A 15,455-nucleotide genomic window follows, 5' to 3' on the forward strand; every position below is an offset into this window, starting at 1 on the left:
TATGACCACCGACACTGACTCAATGTTCTGCTGGGAAACTTTTGGACCTGACATTTATTCATGTGGATGTTACTTGGACACGTAGCACCCAGCTAGACCAGAACCAGGCACCCCCACCCCATAGCAGCAGCCATCCCCAGCAGGATGCAGCCTAACACACACTCAAAACTGATATTGGAACAACTCAAAAAAAACATGAAAATCACCACAAGGTGTTGACCTGGCTTCCAAATTTACTAGATGAGATGAGACTTACTTTGAAAATGAAATCAAATAATTAGATTTTGGTGCTCTAAGGGGCATAACAGGTGATTAAAAAGTGCAAAATGGTCAAAGGTGATAAGGTATGGATGGAGGGTAAAGTGTCACATGAAAATGAACTGACTGAGCAGCCATAATATTTTCAGATGACTTCAGATTACAGTGTCAAGCTGCCAGCTGCTGCTCCACTGTAAATGATTCAGCTGTTCTCGGCAGTGGGGAGCTCTGCAGTATTTCCACATTAGGAGCTAATCCTTTTGAAGATGAAACACCTCCTGAATGTATCCCTCTCCCGGCTGCTGCAAGAGGAACGAGGATCAAATGGACTGCTTTGTTCTCCAGTAATAAGTCATCAAGGGGATATGCTCATAAAACATACGATCACATTAATTGTCTGGCTGCTAAATTAAAAGTATTTCCCTCTATTATCTCGACTTACCAGAGAGCTGAGCAGTCAACAAATCTAATAGTGGTTTCCCTTCTGGCTGACCGGAGAAGCTTTTCTATCACTGCTCGGCAGCCACAAGGCACCACAGGCGTAATGGCAGTCTCATTCACCCCCGCCCTGAGCTCAGCATGTTTTCCACCATGACTCGGACACAACACATAGAGTGGGCAATTAAGATAGATCAGAGTGTGTGCAAATAATACTGAAACATGTTAGAGGGTTGCATAGCCGGAGAGTTTTGAGAGAACTGTGAGGCGATTGAGAGAATGGGAAACCAGAATGAGCACATTTGCTACAGTAATCAGTGCTTCTTCTTTAATGGCAAAAGTGTCTGTTTTAAACATTGGTCAAAACTGTTTGCTTCCTCTTCTCTTTCCTTTCTTCACTTACTTCATGTTCCTGTGTCTCTTTTACCTCTTGCCTTAGTTTGTTTTCCTACCTTTGTGATGGTCTGTTTCATCCTCATTGTTTAACCTGTGTCTTCTTATTCCATCAGCTCCTTGGGTTTATATATAGTTTAGCATCTCCCTTCCTCCTTTGATAGTTCATCTGTGAACCTCTCCCTTGTGTTCCTTTCCCATGTTCCTCATTCATTGTTTTGTTTTATGTTGTTGTGCTATGTTTCCAGCCTTGGTTTGCTCCTTGTGGTTTTGTCTTTCTTTTTTTTCACCTTATCTCTGCTCACTGTATTCTGAGACCCTTGTTAAGTTTATCAGCTTTTTATTAATTCTTGTTAGTTGTTTAAACAATGGCTCCCATGTTACAGGCTTTCTGAAGATAACATGCTTTCACTGGAAGAATAACATTAGTATGATCTCTAACAAACCATATATCAAAACTGAGAGCTCCATGAAACAAATGTCTCTGAGCAGTACTGATGCTGTCTTATGGCATCAGAGCATAATACACCGATCAGCCACAACATTAAAACCACAGACAGGGGTGGCAAATAACATTGATCTTAATTGTGACAATTCTGTGTTCTGCTGGGAAAACTTTGGACCCTTGTGGATATTACTTAGACATATAGCCCACCCCATAGCAATGACACTCCTATATGGCAGCAGACATCCCCAGCAGGATGCAGCCTCACACAGACACACACACAAAAACGCTTTAGGAACAACCCAAAGAACATGAAGAACAGCACAAGGTGTTGACTTAGCACACAGACACAGACAAATAAAGGCTGAGGCAGACTTGTTCCAGTGCATCCGTTTTTTTTTTTGTTTGTTTGTTTGTTTGTTTTTTGTGTACCTGTGTCAGGCTGCATCCTGCTGGGGACGTCTGCTGCCATCAAGGAGTGTCATTGCTATGGGGAGGGGGTGTCAGATCTGTTCTTGGTGGGTGCTACATGTTTAAGTGACACCCACATGAATGAATGCCAGGAGAACATTGTATTGTTACAATGTGGTCAGTGTTATCCACTTCATCCCCTTGTCAGTGGTTTTAATGTTGTGGCTGATTGGTGTAAGTGAGTCAAAGTGAAAAAAAATATACAAAGATAACATACATCATGGCTCCGAATTCAGAAGAGTGAAACACTCTTTTTCTCTTATTTATTTAGGCTCACTTCACATCTGATTATGTAGTACATGTCTGTGGCATTAGGGATGGACATGTGGGTTTACTCTGCCCACCACTTTAGTCCAGACTGAAATGCCTACCTCAACAACATTAGGTCGGTTTAGACATTCCTGAGACATTATCCAGAGGAATGATTCTAGAGACTTCTGTAACTTTTATCCGATCCCATCAGTTGCACACTCCTCGTTCATTAAGACATCTCTCCATCCATGTGAGGTGGATTAGCACGTTTGATTTGAGGTATGTGTAGGCACTCATGGTCCCAGGGGAAAAGATTCTTCTGACTGAACTGATTCGAAACATTTCATCTGGTACCTTCATCATAACAAGTGTTTAATTTAACCCGTACCCTTTACAGTTAGAGCAGCACCTCGAAGCCTAAAGCTGGCAAGTTGCAGGAGTATAATAAAACATATCCCAGGGGCATTGTAGGGATTCATGAAGTAACTTTGCACGCTTAGCACCGATCTTAATGGCAAACGACAGACGCGCAGTATCGTGCAATTATGAATCTCCGTGCACGCTCAAAGGGCACGGTAGCTGATGCAAAGCCAGATCACAGGATTAAGAAGAGATAATAACGACTAAATGATGAGTGTGAGTCACTCAAACAAACTGCACTGTGAACGGAGGCGTGGAGCCAACTGTGGGGTGCAGGCAGCGAGCTCTGCTCTCTGCCAGCACTGGCTCCTGCACGGGGAGGAGAGGAGGAGGAGGAGGGGGAGGAGGAGGAGGATTACTGCGGCTCAAGATCGCCTTCAGTGAATCGCCTGTTTCAGAGAAGGTGTTGTAGTCATGACAGCCCTAAACACTAGCCGGTGTCTCCGACACCAGTAGCGCGCCGCAGACTGTCTCTCCGGATGCGTTGCGGTGCTTTACGCGTTTTCCCCACCGTTGTAGTGTTTTTCTTTTTTTTTCGGACCAGAGCGTCCCGCAGTGACCATCGACTGCCTGCCTGCCCGCCTGGCTGCTAGGGCTGCAGCGTTCCCCGAGAGCATAGGCATGCCTTCCCCTGTCTCGACTGGAAACGTTGTAGTCGGGGCCGATATTCGCTTCACTACTTGAGGGAATCGAAGTTGGTGCAATGGAGACTTCCGGGAGTGATGCTGCGGTCACATACCTGGAGAAAACTGAGGAGAGAGAGGCATATCATGATCTGGAACATCTGCCTCCACTACTGGAAGATGAGGTGAGGCCGTGCGTTCAAGTTATTAATCAGTATCGCAATTTAATTAAGAAAAATACAACACTTGATTTCAAACTATGTTTGGGCAAACTGGCAAATTACTCACTGTGTCTTACTCTTTGCACCAGCAAAACAACTTGTAGGTAGGTACTTACTGTCTCAGGTAGGTATTTCTTTTCAAACTGGCACATTGAATTTGATATGACACTGACCCTCTTGTACTTCTTTACATTTGAATATAATAAAGTATAGTAGAATATAAAGTCAGTGGGTCACATCCTTGGTCTTAGATTATTAGAATATTTTATTGTGCCTCAGCCAAAACAAGAGTTCATTCATCGTTTTATTAATGTCTGCAGAGGTGGTTATGAAATGAACTCATTCCTGCTGTGCCTTTTTATGAGACAGCTATCAAGTTCTACTGAAGTATAAATACAGACGTTTTAGTAGAAAACAAAATGTGCTTCAGGCAATCCCTCCATGTTGGCACTGTCTAGAGTTCCAGGCAAGGGCCCACAAGCAGACATCTCTATTTTTGTAGTGAGCTAAAACAAGCTAATTCGCTGTATACAAGCAGTACTGTGAAATATGTCACTTTGGGATGTATTAAATACATTCGATTGAAATGCTATGGCACATTGCTCAGCTACATCACATCATTAGCTTTAACTTGGCAGCCATAAGCTGATTGAAATGCAACGTGTGTCATGTATTAGATGCTGTATGTTCAGTGGAGACGTCCCCAAAGAGATATTCAGGCATTTATAGTTTTCAAATATTTCTAAAAACTTACACTTAGACAGACTTTATTCATCCACAAGGGAAATTGCTTGGTCACAGTGGCTCAGTTGCACATAAGAAACACTCTTGAGAACCACAAATAAAAAGAAAAATAGGTGAAGATAGTTAAAATAAATAAATAAATAAATAATTATAATGATAAAATAAAAGTAAAAATATAGTAAAATAGAATAGTATGTGCAAAAATCAAATAGAGACAGAAGTAAATATATAGTAGGCTGGACTTCCTGTGTACTGTGCTAGTTTGCTGTGATCCTACTTTACATATATACTTGTACATATTATTTACATTGTTGAGCTGAATGCAGAAAAAAAGATTCTCTGGATTCAAACCCGTCGGCTTTGGGGCCTTTCGGTGCCTGCATGGATTTCCTCTCGGTGCTTCCTCCCACAGTCCAAAAAAGCTTGTTAGGTTAATGATTCTAAATTGGCCGTAGGGGTGCACGTGACCGTGAATTGTTGCATGTCTTTCTGTGAAATATGTGTCCAGGATGTACCCCGCCTCTGGCCCAGTGACAGCTGGGATAGGCTCCAGCCCTCTTGCGACCCTCTAGCAGACAAGTGGTAAAAGATAATGAGTGAATGAACGAACAGCAAGAATAATTAAAGTAAATAAAAACTACCTTTGTCAATTTAAAAACAAGCTTTAGAGAACTGGCTCAGCCTTTCGAGATTCCTCAACTCCCAGAGCATGACGACACTCAACACCCTGCCAGTTTTATCGGAAAGCTCGGTGCTCAAAGGCAAACTTTATATAGGACAGCATATTTAACTTGAGGGGGCTGAGAGAGACCAGCGTTCCCCTGCACTGTTCTCAAGGGAAGTTGTCTATTTATGGGGTTTCTGCTGCTGCTGCTTCTTGAAATGGCACTTTTTTGCCCTGTAATTGGGCTCTATCCCACTCAATCACATCAATACGCGTTGTTCAAAGTCTGCTACAGCCCCCAGAAGAGATAAACAGATAGACAGAACTCGTGCAATGAGAGATAATGCAGTGATTGTCATTGACAGAATACAGGCTTTAAGACAGTTTTTTTCCATTCAAATACGCTGTAGTGTGATATAAATAATAAGTTCATGGTAGTTAAACTGCTGGATGTGCTGTTTGACAATCGCTGCTATGTAACACAAAGACTCCACTACTTCCACCCCTCTATCTGAGTTAAGTCCAGCTTTTGTGCTGACTTGTAAACTGGACAGAAGCTCCTGTAATAATAAGACCGCAGCAGTATGCTGGACGGTTCATGGAATCTCTGAGATCACAGTTGTTTGCTTGGAAAAATGGGGCCATTTGGTAATAGTGGAGCACAGACGATGCAGTGTGTTCGTGTGGGTATGTAGATTCACTCATAGAATGTGTGTCATGTTGTGTGCCAAATGCCCTTGCTGCTGCAGAAAATAGGGGATTTTCTACTGCTAGCCCCAGAACTAGGGCATTGTTTAAGGCTCCGTTTGTAATAAAGGTAAGCATATCTTGCGATGACCTCGGATAATTATTTAGATTATGTAGCCTGCAACCATGCAACCATATTAAAGGACCAGGGTAATATGATTTAGGAGAATCTATTAGCAGAAATAAACGATTATTTATTCGTGTAAATAGTTCAGACATTATATTAACATCAGGTTACAAGTGAAGGTGTGAACACACGCACGACGAGCTAAGGGCACATTTGGAGGTGTGATGTGGTCTGGGATGTGGCTTTGAGCACATTCCTTTGGTAGTGTGAACATGCAATGTGTCCTGGGTCTCATTAAGGGACGCCTATGGCCACTTGCCACTGAATTGCCCTGAGTAGATGTCAATGAAAGGTCTGGACGGGACCCAGGTTGGATTTCCATGATTCTACTATAGCCCACAATGAACAAACCAAACTCTGGCTCTAGAGAAGGCCTTAAGTTGCAGCCAGGGCAGGTTTTAATTAAGAAGAGAGGGGTAATTAGGTTGTAATCTGCAATCACACTCAGGGACTATTTTGTAGAATAGGATTTAGTTTTGATGACTTTTGAATGTGTTCCTACATTTTTGTTACAATTGTTTTTTTGATGAAAATCACTGTTGGAAACTTACTGAAACCTTTAAGCAAGTTCAGAAAAACAAGCTGGACCATGTTGTTATAGTTTAAAAGCACAATTCATCCTATGAGATGACAAGTCAAAAAGATGTTTGGCTTATTGTTTCTTAACTTGAATGTACACTACATTCATGGAGCATTAACAGGAGAAAAAATCTCTATGCTCATTCTAAATTTTAGATTTTTTCATTTTGGTTTGAATGTATATACGTATATTTTAAAGATGAATTAATTTTCAGATAAGAGTTCTTATATGTTTTTAATAACTCAATGCAGGAATTAGAAATGACCAGCTAAAGTCTATGTAAAACCATGCAGTCAGTTTTATTTCTGAAGAACTGTATTAGATTCCAAGAATCCCACATGATCTGGCAAGCTGTTCAGGCTTCACACAAGATTTAGATCCAAATGAAGCGAGGGGCTGCAGTGAGAGCATTGATGGGAAACACAAGCAAGAGAACATTATTTTAGCGTCCCTTCTTTGGCTCCAGATAAAATCCAGAATAGAATTTGCACTTCTTCCCCGTACATAGAAGCCCCTCAAAGACCAAGCACCATCATATCTCCAAGGACTCACAGTACCATATCACCCCAATAGATTGTTTCACTCTCAAAGTGCAGGCTTACTAGAGTTTCTAGAGTTGAGTAGTTTGTAGAATGGCAGCCTTCAGCTACCAGGGTCATCTTCTGTGGAGCCAGCTCCCAGTTTGACTTAAGGATGAGGATAATTAATGAGGATAATTTCTACTAAATTAGGGCGGGATCACGTGATCCTATACCATTAATTATGGTGCCATAGGTCTAAGCTACTGGGGGACTTCCTCAATACACTGAGCACTTGTCCTCTACTTTCCTCTCTCTTGTCCTGAGCACCTATCCTCTAATATCCCCTCGTCTCCACTGTCACTTTAGAACTTACCCTTAATGCTTGCTCTGAGAGTTTCAGGCTTTGGTTTCTGTACAGCGTCTTTATAAAAAAAGTTGAATTGAACTAAACTCTCTCTTTGTTGTACTTCAAATATTAGTGCACTCAAAACCTGCAGGAGCCTGGTGTATGTTTGTTTAAACATCCACATATGTCACTTTCCTAGACTTTTCTGAGCTCCTGCAACATCTGCCATTCTTATCTGTGAAGGGTTAGAATTAAATAAAAGATTATTCATTGTATATGGTACAAATGTACTGCCAAATAAACAGGGATCTATTTCCAGAAGCTTTGGATCAACAATGATAGCAATAGATTGTCTTGATTTACTTTACAATGTCTTTGTTGCTGTGCTATGATGCATGTGACTAAGGTCCATCTCCTCCTTCTCTTCATCTGTAGGAGTTTCTCCAGGATTCACATTCACTTTGTCACTATTTCCTGTCCCTCTGTGATGCTGCTTGGTTTTTATTAGATTTTAGTTTTGCATGATTTGGCTCACTGAAATGTAGTTCAGAGCAGATGATGATGCAGTTAGGTGCTCCTAGGGAAATGGGCTGCAAAGTAAATCAAATACTTTGCAAAGTCCAGTCAACACACATATATCGCTTTCTAAATAAGCAGAATTATTAAAACAAGAAACGGCTGGCCTTGCTAACTAGGTACAAGCTATTGAACGATTTGACAAAAAGCTGAAGTGCGCTCCAGGCAGGTAATTAGTAAATGGCAAAGAGAGCTTCTCATTAACATTTGCTATCACACACATTACATTAAAGCAATGATGCAGACCAGACCTCTCCCTCAGAAGATCAGCAGTCTTACTTGTGAATGTTATGTAATTTGTGTACGTTTTTTGTTTTTCTGTTTTCACAGGAGAATGTGTCTCTGGCAGACATCCTTTCTTTGCGGGACAGCTGTCTGTCTGAGGAGGAGGTGTGGGCAGTGTGTGCGGAGTGCGCTCTCGCCCTGCAGAGCATCAGACCCTCCCACCTCTTCCACACTCTGTGCATAACACCAGACACTTTGGCCTTCAACGCCCATGGGAATGTTTGCTTCATGGAGCAGCTCAGTGGTGAGTCTACAGCACAGATATACATACACTGTATGTCATTTGTAAAACTGGAGCAATAACTGTGTCTTTCTTTTGGAGATATGTACCCATTGTACTAATTGTTTAGACTCTTTATCAGTGTTTCCAGGACATCTCATTGTCTGTTACTGGATTAAGCCACTAGCAGGACTCTTTAATCCTACAAGCTGCTGATAGGGCTGAATGCTACAGCTTATACAGGCACAAAGAGGAAATGAGTTTTATACTTCTATGAATACAAGGCAGATTAGATCAGAACTCAGAAGTTCACATGTGACGGTGTCCCTCAACTGGAGCTTAAGCTCTCTTTTTCACTTTTGCACATTTTCTTTTGTTGTAATTTGCAAATTCCTGCCTGAGAATACTCTGGCGGTGTTTCACTGGATTTGTCAGGCTTCGCCGGGGTCTGCACAGATTTGCACGGACAACATTGTCTCTCCCTGAAAGAGCTTCACAGGCCCAGTGGCATCGAATGAAAAAAACATCCCGTCGCCTCTTCTCTTCTTCTGCCTTCCTCCTCACGTCCCTCCTTTCTCTTTTGTATTCTCCGTTGGCCGTCTTTTCTCTTAAACCCCTCAACTCGTGCACGCTCTGTAGCACTTATTCCGTGCCCCGTTGCCAAACGTTAGAAATTGATAACCATCGATTAGATGAGCAGAGTTAGAGTTGCCGAGGGGATTGTTGTTGTGGTAACAGCTTGGCTAGCCTATCAGCAGCCACTCTGCGGTGCATGCACACACACACACACTCACGCACACGCTCACACACATTACACAGCGTGGCATGGCGTTTGTTAAAGGTGCTACATCCGTTGTTTTTTTCTTTTCTTTAAGTAATGGCGGCCGTTTTAGGGGATGTTCTAATTACTCCTGCAGCTGAAATGCTTCTCAGACTTCTGACTTGTTGTTGTGTTCTTTTTGGACGGGGTCCAGTCCGTCTGCTATGATTCATCCTGAGTAGAGAAAGAAACCGCAGTGCCCACATTACCCTTCTTGTGTTAGTTGTACATTCTGAACAGAGTGCATCTGTATCATTAATCATCAAGACTCCTCCACTCTCGGTCTCACTTGCTGCACGGTTTCCTATTGTTTCCTTTTTAATTGTGCGATAACAATGAATGAATGAAGCCGACCCACGCTATAACGCTCTAATCTCACACACAGATAGTCTGTATCATTGTATTATGCAGTGACCTTGAGGACTGTCGCCATGGATCTCGGGGAGAGTAGCAGTTGCCAAAGTGACCCATCAATACTGTTCAGTTTCAGCTGTTTGAGCTGATTAATTACTGCGGTGATACCGGGAAGGGGGTTGTATGTCACCGTGGGTGCTGCCAGGATGACAAAATGGCCCCAAATGGTTTATATAGCGAGATCGCCGAGAAAAATTGCGTTTTTTTTTTTTTTTTTTTTCCTTTTCCCCGCACAAGGTTCAGCATCGCAAGCTGTTCGCTCTCTGATAAAAACGCTACCGGCTGTTCTCCGTGGGAAACACGATGAGTCCATTTGGAGAGCGTGTTGAATCTGTGATATTGCTCAGCTCATTCTACCTGTTGTGCCGAAACGCTGTGGGCATACGTGAGTCACCGAGCTCTCACCATCGCCCTGGAGGCAACTGCGTCACTCGCAACTGCTGTCCTTTTTTCCCTCTCTCATATTCGCCGCCTTTTTTTTCCCCCCGTGATACAGTTCGTCCTGACTACAAAGAGTTTAAAAGTATTCTCCCATTTTTCCTCTCTCCCACCCATCCTCTTCACCTTCGGGTTTGCTTGAGCTGTCAGATGGACAGATGAAAAGGCAAGTGAAAGGGAAGGAAAGTGGACAGAGGAAGAATTAAAAAAAATAGAGGAGAAGAAAGGTGTGGAAACTAGATTAGGATGATAAAGAAGTGAATTGGAATTGCTGAATCTGAATAAAATTGAAAAAAAACAAAGGGAAAGAAAAAATGAGCTTAAATGAAAATGTTAAAGAATGAGGAGATGGGGGAGAAGAAGAAATTAAATAAGAAATGAGAGGAGATAAGGGGGGACAAAGAATGGAAGAAAAAGGAGGTAGGGTAGTAAAGGAAGAAGAAGAGGAAGGGAAGAGTATGATGAAAATAAAAGGAGCAGCGTGAAAAGAGGAGTCAGGAATGAGTGAAAGTAGAGCAAGAGAAGGAGAACAAATGAAAATTATGAAGAAGAAAGGAGACGAAAGAACGGGAAAAGAAGAGAAAAGCTGCTGTGGCGAGAAGATTAGAAAGAGGGGAGCAGGAAAAAGGGGGAGGCGAAGCGATAATTGAAGACAAAAATGCAAAATGGGCGGATTGCGAAAGTACGATAATAGGTAAAAGAAAGCCAGGAAAACAGAGGATGATGGAAAGGGGGTGAGAAATGAACGGGGGCGAAGAAGAGAAACACCTGAAGAAGACGAGGACGGGTGAGTTCGAGGCGAGGAGGCAAAATTAAAAATGGCTAAGAAGGAGACAATGTTAAAGAGGTTAAAAGGAAGAGGGAAGAAACTGAGACTGGCCTCTCTGCGCCCGGGAGGTACATCATAAATCTAGTAGACAAACCAGAACTGTCATGACCCACTTTACTCCCTTCCTTACCCTTCCATCCCTCCTTTTCCTCCCCCTCTTCCTCCCCATCATCTCTCTAAGCCCAGCTGATGGAGTGTGTGTTTGTAGTGATGTCTTCATGTACCGCCGTGTCCTCCTCGTAGGCAGTCTGAGTGCCGGGCTATTTCAGGAGGAGGAGGACGAGGAGGCAGCGCTGCTCCTCCGTGACTGCTCCGTCTTCCGATCTGCAGATAGCTCCTGTCTTGTTTGTCGGGGATTATCTCTGACACACGAATCATGCAAATGAAGCGAAGCGGCTCCACTGGCCCACTGGACTGTTGTGGTTTAGCGCGCCGGATACATATTGCTCTGATTTGCATCTCATTACTGCGAATGCTTAGCAAGTAGGTTAGAGAGCTGACGTGCCTATACATCAGAGTGTTCACACCCATTCATGAACGCATCCCCTCCTGATGAAGCGATGATGCGCTGTGTGCTTTTCAGTCATGCTTAATGGTGCGGCTAATTGGTGTGTTTTTGACCCGCAGATGATCCGGAAGGCTCTTTTGTGCCTCCTGAGTTTGACAACACAGGCAGCACGTTCGAGGTGAGAGATGATCAATCTTCCTGCACATTCCGGTCACAGATGCACACATGTTCGCCCCCCCCCCCCCCCCCCCCCCCGGGAGGCTCTCAATGCAACACACAGTCAGGGGCACCTTGGAGGTGTTTGCTCAGGGAGATGAGAGCGTTGCCTGTTCTCTTACAATTCGCTACGTAAAGAATTCAGTCACATCTATCTGTGACGAAGGGAACGGGTAATACTCACTCTATACTAACAATAATAAGAGTTTTCATGATTTCCAGTATGACTATGACTACTGGTCTTCCTGTCAAATAATGGATCTACTTATTTGGGTGTGCTCATTTTAGATTTTACATCCAAATTAAGCAAAAGATATCATTTTATTTATTAATAATTGCTTTCTGTGTTCATTACTTTATGCAGGTGCACCGAGGCCTTTTAAGACCAGTTGGCGATTTTGCAACACATAAGGATTTATGCTCTCTTTTGTCACTTTATTAGATACACTGCCCAAATCATTTCACCTAAGCAAGCTGTCCTAGACTAAATGACGTCTCTAAATGTCTCCACTTTGCTGTCCTCGCTATTTACATTGATCAAGAGAGGCGGCGTATGAGAACCAACTGAATGTAGTGCCGTTTAGTAAAACCCCGACATAAACTAAGACCCCAACAACTGACCTGTGCAACATTTGTATTGTTTTAACCGCAGGTTGAGGTGCATGAGTTGGTCCCAAACATAGACTGAACAAATATAGACAATATGTCGCCTGCATTGGCCAAACTGACGGTATTTTCCCAGGGATATGGGCGGTGTCATCTTGTCAGTTTGGAGCCAGAGTCTGAACAGTACGGTACGAAAGTGGAGCCATGCCAAACAGCTATATGTGTTTTCGTTTACGCTCTGCTCTACCTCCAACAGTTACAAAGAAATTACAAAGTCACCAGGGGGAGCTCTACTTGCTTCGGCTTCACTCTTGAGGACCAGTTCTCCGTCCATCTTTATACAGTCTATGGTCCCAGAACTTCATTTCAGCGCTTGTGTTTCGTGACCTCTTTTAAGCATGTGGCCGCATTCCCAGATCTCTGTTATTCGCTCGGTCAACGGAAACCACGGCCACAGCTATGAGAATGTGATTCCAGTTGAAATCAGCCCAGAACAATCCTTTAACTTGCAGCACAGATTTTGAATCTGAAGCCAGATTGGAGGCGTTAAAACACGAGCTTCTTCATGTGTATTATGTAACACACGACGTATGGTGCCTGCAGCTCTGTAAACGATATCAGTATACTCAACTATCTGTATGGGTTATCTATCTCGCTGCAATTCCTTTGATGGATAAGTATGCATTATTCTCAGTGGCTATTGTGGGTTAAATAAATGGCCATTTATGCTCTTTCAGTATTGTCAGAGTGGAGCTCTGTACTCATTTCATCCGTTCTCATGTACTTCTCACGTACAAGTGTCGTACTAAAGAGAGCGCGAGATGAGAAGACGTCTTTTTATTGAACACTGCTGGATTCAGAACAGAGAATCTAAATGTGAAACAGGCACACGGCCACTGTGCGGTGTCGCTGTTCTCACCACCACATGAATAAATTTACAACAGACTTATGTAAATTAATTTCTGAGGGAACCTAAATTTGCTCTCTGTGTGCATAGGCAACATTACTGAGGAAAAAAACAAAACAAAACTTTACTTCTTTTATGTTTTTCCCGTGAGAGGTATTATATTCAGTAGTAACTTAAGCAGAGCCGAATGTTTACCCTTCTATTTTGGCGACCCGCTCTTGGACCCGCCTTGCGCATGTGTTTACCACATAAGTACGGGTCCGCTCCACTTCAATTGTTGGGAGTGATCGTTACGTGTGGGATTTAAACTCCAAAGCACCTGGTTCAAGTCGTCTCCGGCCTTAGAGCTGACCATAATGTGCACTGTCGGTGCAGCAAAGCAAAACAGAAGCTCAGTCATAAATATGCACAATATATAACAATTACTGCCCGAAGCGCTTTTACAGTAATTCACAACTCTAGATCACTGCGGGTAATGCAGCTGCTTCCCGATAATGATAGTGTTTTCTCCCTTTTCTACCATTTGCTGCAGGGCCATGTTTACTCTCTGGGCTCTACGCTTTCTGCAGCACTGAACTTTGTCATCGAGCCAGAGCTGGAGGCAGAGCTGGGAGAAGAAATCCAGAGGCTGCTGGAGCAGATGCAGGAGGAGACGCCTGAGGACCGGCCGCTCCTGCCGGTAAATACTAGAATGTGGTTTGCAGTTTGATATCTCACTTCAGCAATCGTGTCCACGTGAAAAATCTGAAAAAACATTACAATAGCTTCATCTTAATGCCAGAGAAAATAAGGGGACCTACACCGATCAGCCACAACATTAAAACCACTGACAGTAGAAGTATAAAATGTTCTTCTGGGAAACGTTCGAAACTGGTATTCATGTGGATTAAGGAACAGCTCAAAAAAACATGAAGAAAAGCACAAGGTGTTTCCCTGATCTCAAAACTTACTAGATCCCAAACTGATCAAGTATCTGTGGGATGATCCACAGAGGCCTCTCCCATCGAAGGCCAGTTGCCAGACACAACAGGACGCCCTCAAAAGGCCCATGTTCATTCTCTGATGAGTCACAACTGTTTGAGACACAAGGTAGACCTACACAACAGGAAGGTGGTCATAATGTTACGCCTTATCTGTGTATCTTTTATATTCTGTGAATAATGAGTTGTTTACCAACAACACAGAGATGTTAAAGTTGAGTAATCTTCGAGTAAACTTTTAATGATAATTGTCCAGCTGCAGCGCGTGCGTTGTCAGTGCTAATTAGGTCCTTATACAACAAGCCTTAATCAGAATCAGAATCAGCTTTGTTTGTATAACACCTCCCACTACCAATGTAATGCAGCAACAGTGCTTTTATTTTTCCCTCTCTCTTGTTTTTACATGATGAGTATTAAATGCGCTACTTGAGTGTACGTGAACTGTAGTCAGTGCTCTTGAGCAGCATCAAGTGGAAAAACGATGTCAGTGCGTAACACGGAGTATACAGTAGACATCTTGCAGTCACAGCCCCTTCATTGTCAGTCTGATATATAAATGATAATATATGAAACTGCAGAATTAAAGAACAATACTAATTATGTACAAATAATGTAATAACATTTATTCATTGTAGGCAGCACCGTGGTGTGGTGGTCAGCACTGATAGCTCACAGCAACAAGGTTTCTGTGTGGAGTTTGCATGTTCTCCCTGTGTCTGTGTGGGTTCTCTACGGGTACTTGGTTGTCTGTCTCTCCGTGTTAACCCTGAGATAGACTGGAGACCTGTCCAGAGTGTACCCCACCCTCTCACCTGATGACACCTGCAATAGGCTCCAACCTCCCTGCCACCCTGTAGAGGACGAGAAAACCAACACATGTTTATTCATGATAAAACTCCAAGTATGAGGAGAGCACTTGCCGATGTAGAACATAATCCTGTCCGCCTGTCCAAACCTGCATGTCTAATACTCCCACAGGACATCCTGTCCCTGGCTGAAGCCCGGCTCTCTCAAACCTCCTCCGCAGCTGTGTGCCGGAAGCTGTCTTCGGTCGGACGGCGCGTGCTCTCCATTGAATCCGTGTCGAACTTTCAAGGTTGTCCACGTTTAACCGCGTCCCAGCCAAAAAGCAGGTGTCCGCTGCCATTTCTCCTGCCTTTCAACTGCCGTCTTTCTCTCTCCGTCCACAGATGGACAGGAAGGCTCCTGGGAGGCGAGGTGGCAGCATTCCAAACCCCGGTGTCTCCTCAAAAGGCTGAGCTCAGATGATAACGCCAAAGACTTTGCTGATAGTTCTGTTAAATCGAATGGCGTGTCCAGGCAGCAGGTATTGTAAACCTACCCGCATGCTGCTTTGTTTTATTTTTTCTTTTTTTTTAGCTCATATGGGGATTTCATCTACACGG

The 15,455-nt window shown here is 43.3% G+C and overlaps 1 protein-coding gene across 1 annotated transcript in view; it reads left to right on the plus strand.

The window, feature by feature from the left end:
* Positions 1–3,042: 3,042 nt before the first annotated feature.
* LOC125019098 (kinase non-catalytic C-lobe domain-containing protein 1) overlaps positions 3,043–15,455 on the plus strand; it is a 41,074-nt gene continuing 28,661 nt past the window's right edge. Inside the window, exons 1-6 of the mRNA XM_047603608.1 lie at positions 3,043–3,485; positions 8,157–8,355; positions 11,460–11,518; positions 13,602–13,748; positions 15,028–15,145; positions 15,240–15,376. Of these exons, the coding sequence (XP_047459564.1) occupies positions 3,381–3,485; positions 8,157–8,355; positions 11,460–11,518; positions 13,602–13,748; positions 15,028–15,145; positions 15,240–15,376 (765 nt within the window). The 5' untranslated portion in view covers positions 3,043–3,380. The remainder of the gene's footprint in view (positions 3,486–8,156; positions 8,356–11,459; positions 11,519–13,601; positions 13,749–15,027; positions 15,146–15,239; positions 15,377–15,455) is intronic.

The sequence above is a fragment of the Mugil cephalus genome, chromosome 13 (genome assembly GCF_022458985.1).
Source record: "Mugil cephalus isolate CIBA_MC_2020 chromosome 13, CIBA_Mcephalus_1.1, whole genome shotgun sequence".
Classification (NCBI taxonomy): Eukaryota; Metazoa; Chordata; class Actinopteri; order Mugiliformes; family Mugilidae; genus Mugil; species Mugil cephalus.